This window comes from Gekko japonicus, unplaced genomic scaffold (assembly GCF_001447785.1).
Source record: "Gekko japonicus isolate JY-2015 unplaced genomic scaffold, Gekko_japonicus_V1.1 scaffold1205, whole genome shotgun sequence".
In the NCBI taxonomy this organism is placed as follows: domain Eukaryota; kingdom Metazoa; phylum Chordata; class Lepidosauria; order Squamata; family Gekkonidae; genus Gekko; species Gekko japonicus.
In genome coordinates, this window is record NW_015175395.1 from 482,654 (window position 1) to 483,183 (window position 530).

A 530-nucleotide genomic window follows, 5' to 3' on the forward strand; every position below is an offset into this window, starting at 1 on the left:
CCAAACCCCGCCATCCCCCCAGCCCCACTCCCAAATCTCCAAGAATCTCCCCAACCAGAGTTGGCAGCCCGACTCCCGGGCCCCACTGTTTGATTGAGGAGTTGGATCGTTTGCCTGCAGCAGAGATATCAAGGTGTGGGCTGTTGCCAATTCCACGGCTGCTATTGAAGTGCTGCCAGGAATGAGAAGCTCCCCGGCCTGGTGGACTGGGGCCAGAGGCAGAAGTCAAGTGCTTCTGGAGTGGGGGGGGGCCTTTGAAGCGAGCCTCCCCGTGGTGTGGTTTCACCGGCTTCCTTCTCTCTCCCTCCCACAGACCGAGCTCGCTCTGCAAAAAGAACAGCTGCAGCTCAAGATCATAGAGATCGAAGACGAGGTGGATAAGTGGCACAAAGAGAGGGACCGCATCAAGGTGAGCGCCTCCCGCCTTCTCCCTTTCCCACCTTCACACTCCCTGGCTTCGCCTCCCTCCCACATTTCTCAGATGGTCTCCCCTCTTCACCATCTTGCCTCCTGCCTCTTTCCCCTCGCTC

At 58.9% G+C, this 530-nt stretch overlaps 1 protein-coding gene across 2 annotated transcripts in view; it reads left to right on the forward strand.

The window, feature by feature from the left end:
- The window catches only part of TRIM29 (tripartite motif containing 29), a 66,325-nt gene that overhangs the window by 37,342 nt on the left and 28,453 nt on the right, over nt 1-530 (forward strand). For both annotated transcript variants that reach the window (XM_015425675.1, XM_015425676.1), the window contains exon 2: nt 314-409. In XM_015425675.1, coding sequence (XP_015281161.1) covers nt 314-409 — 96 coding nt within the window. The remainder of the gene's footprint in view (nt 1-313; nt 410-530) is intronic.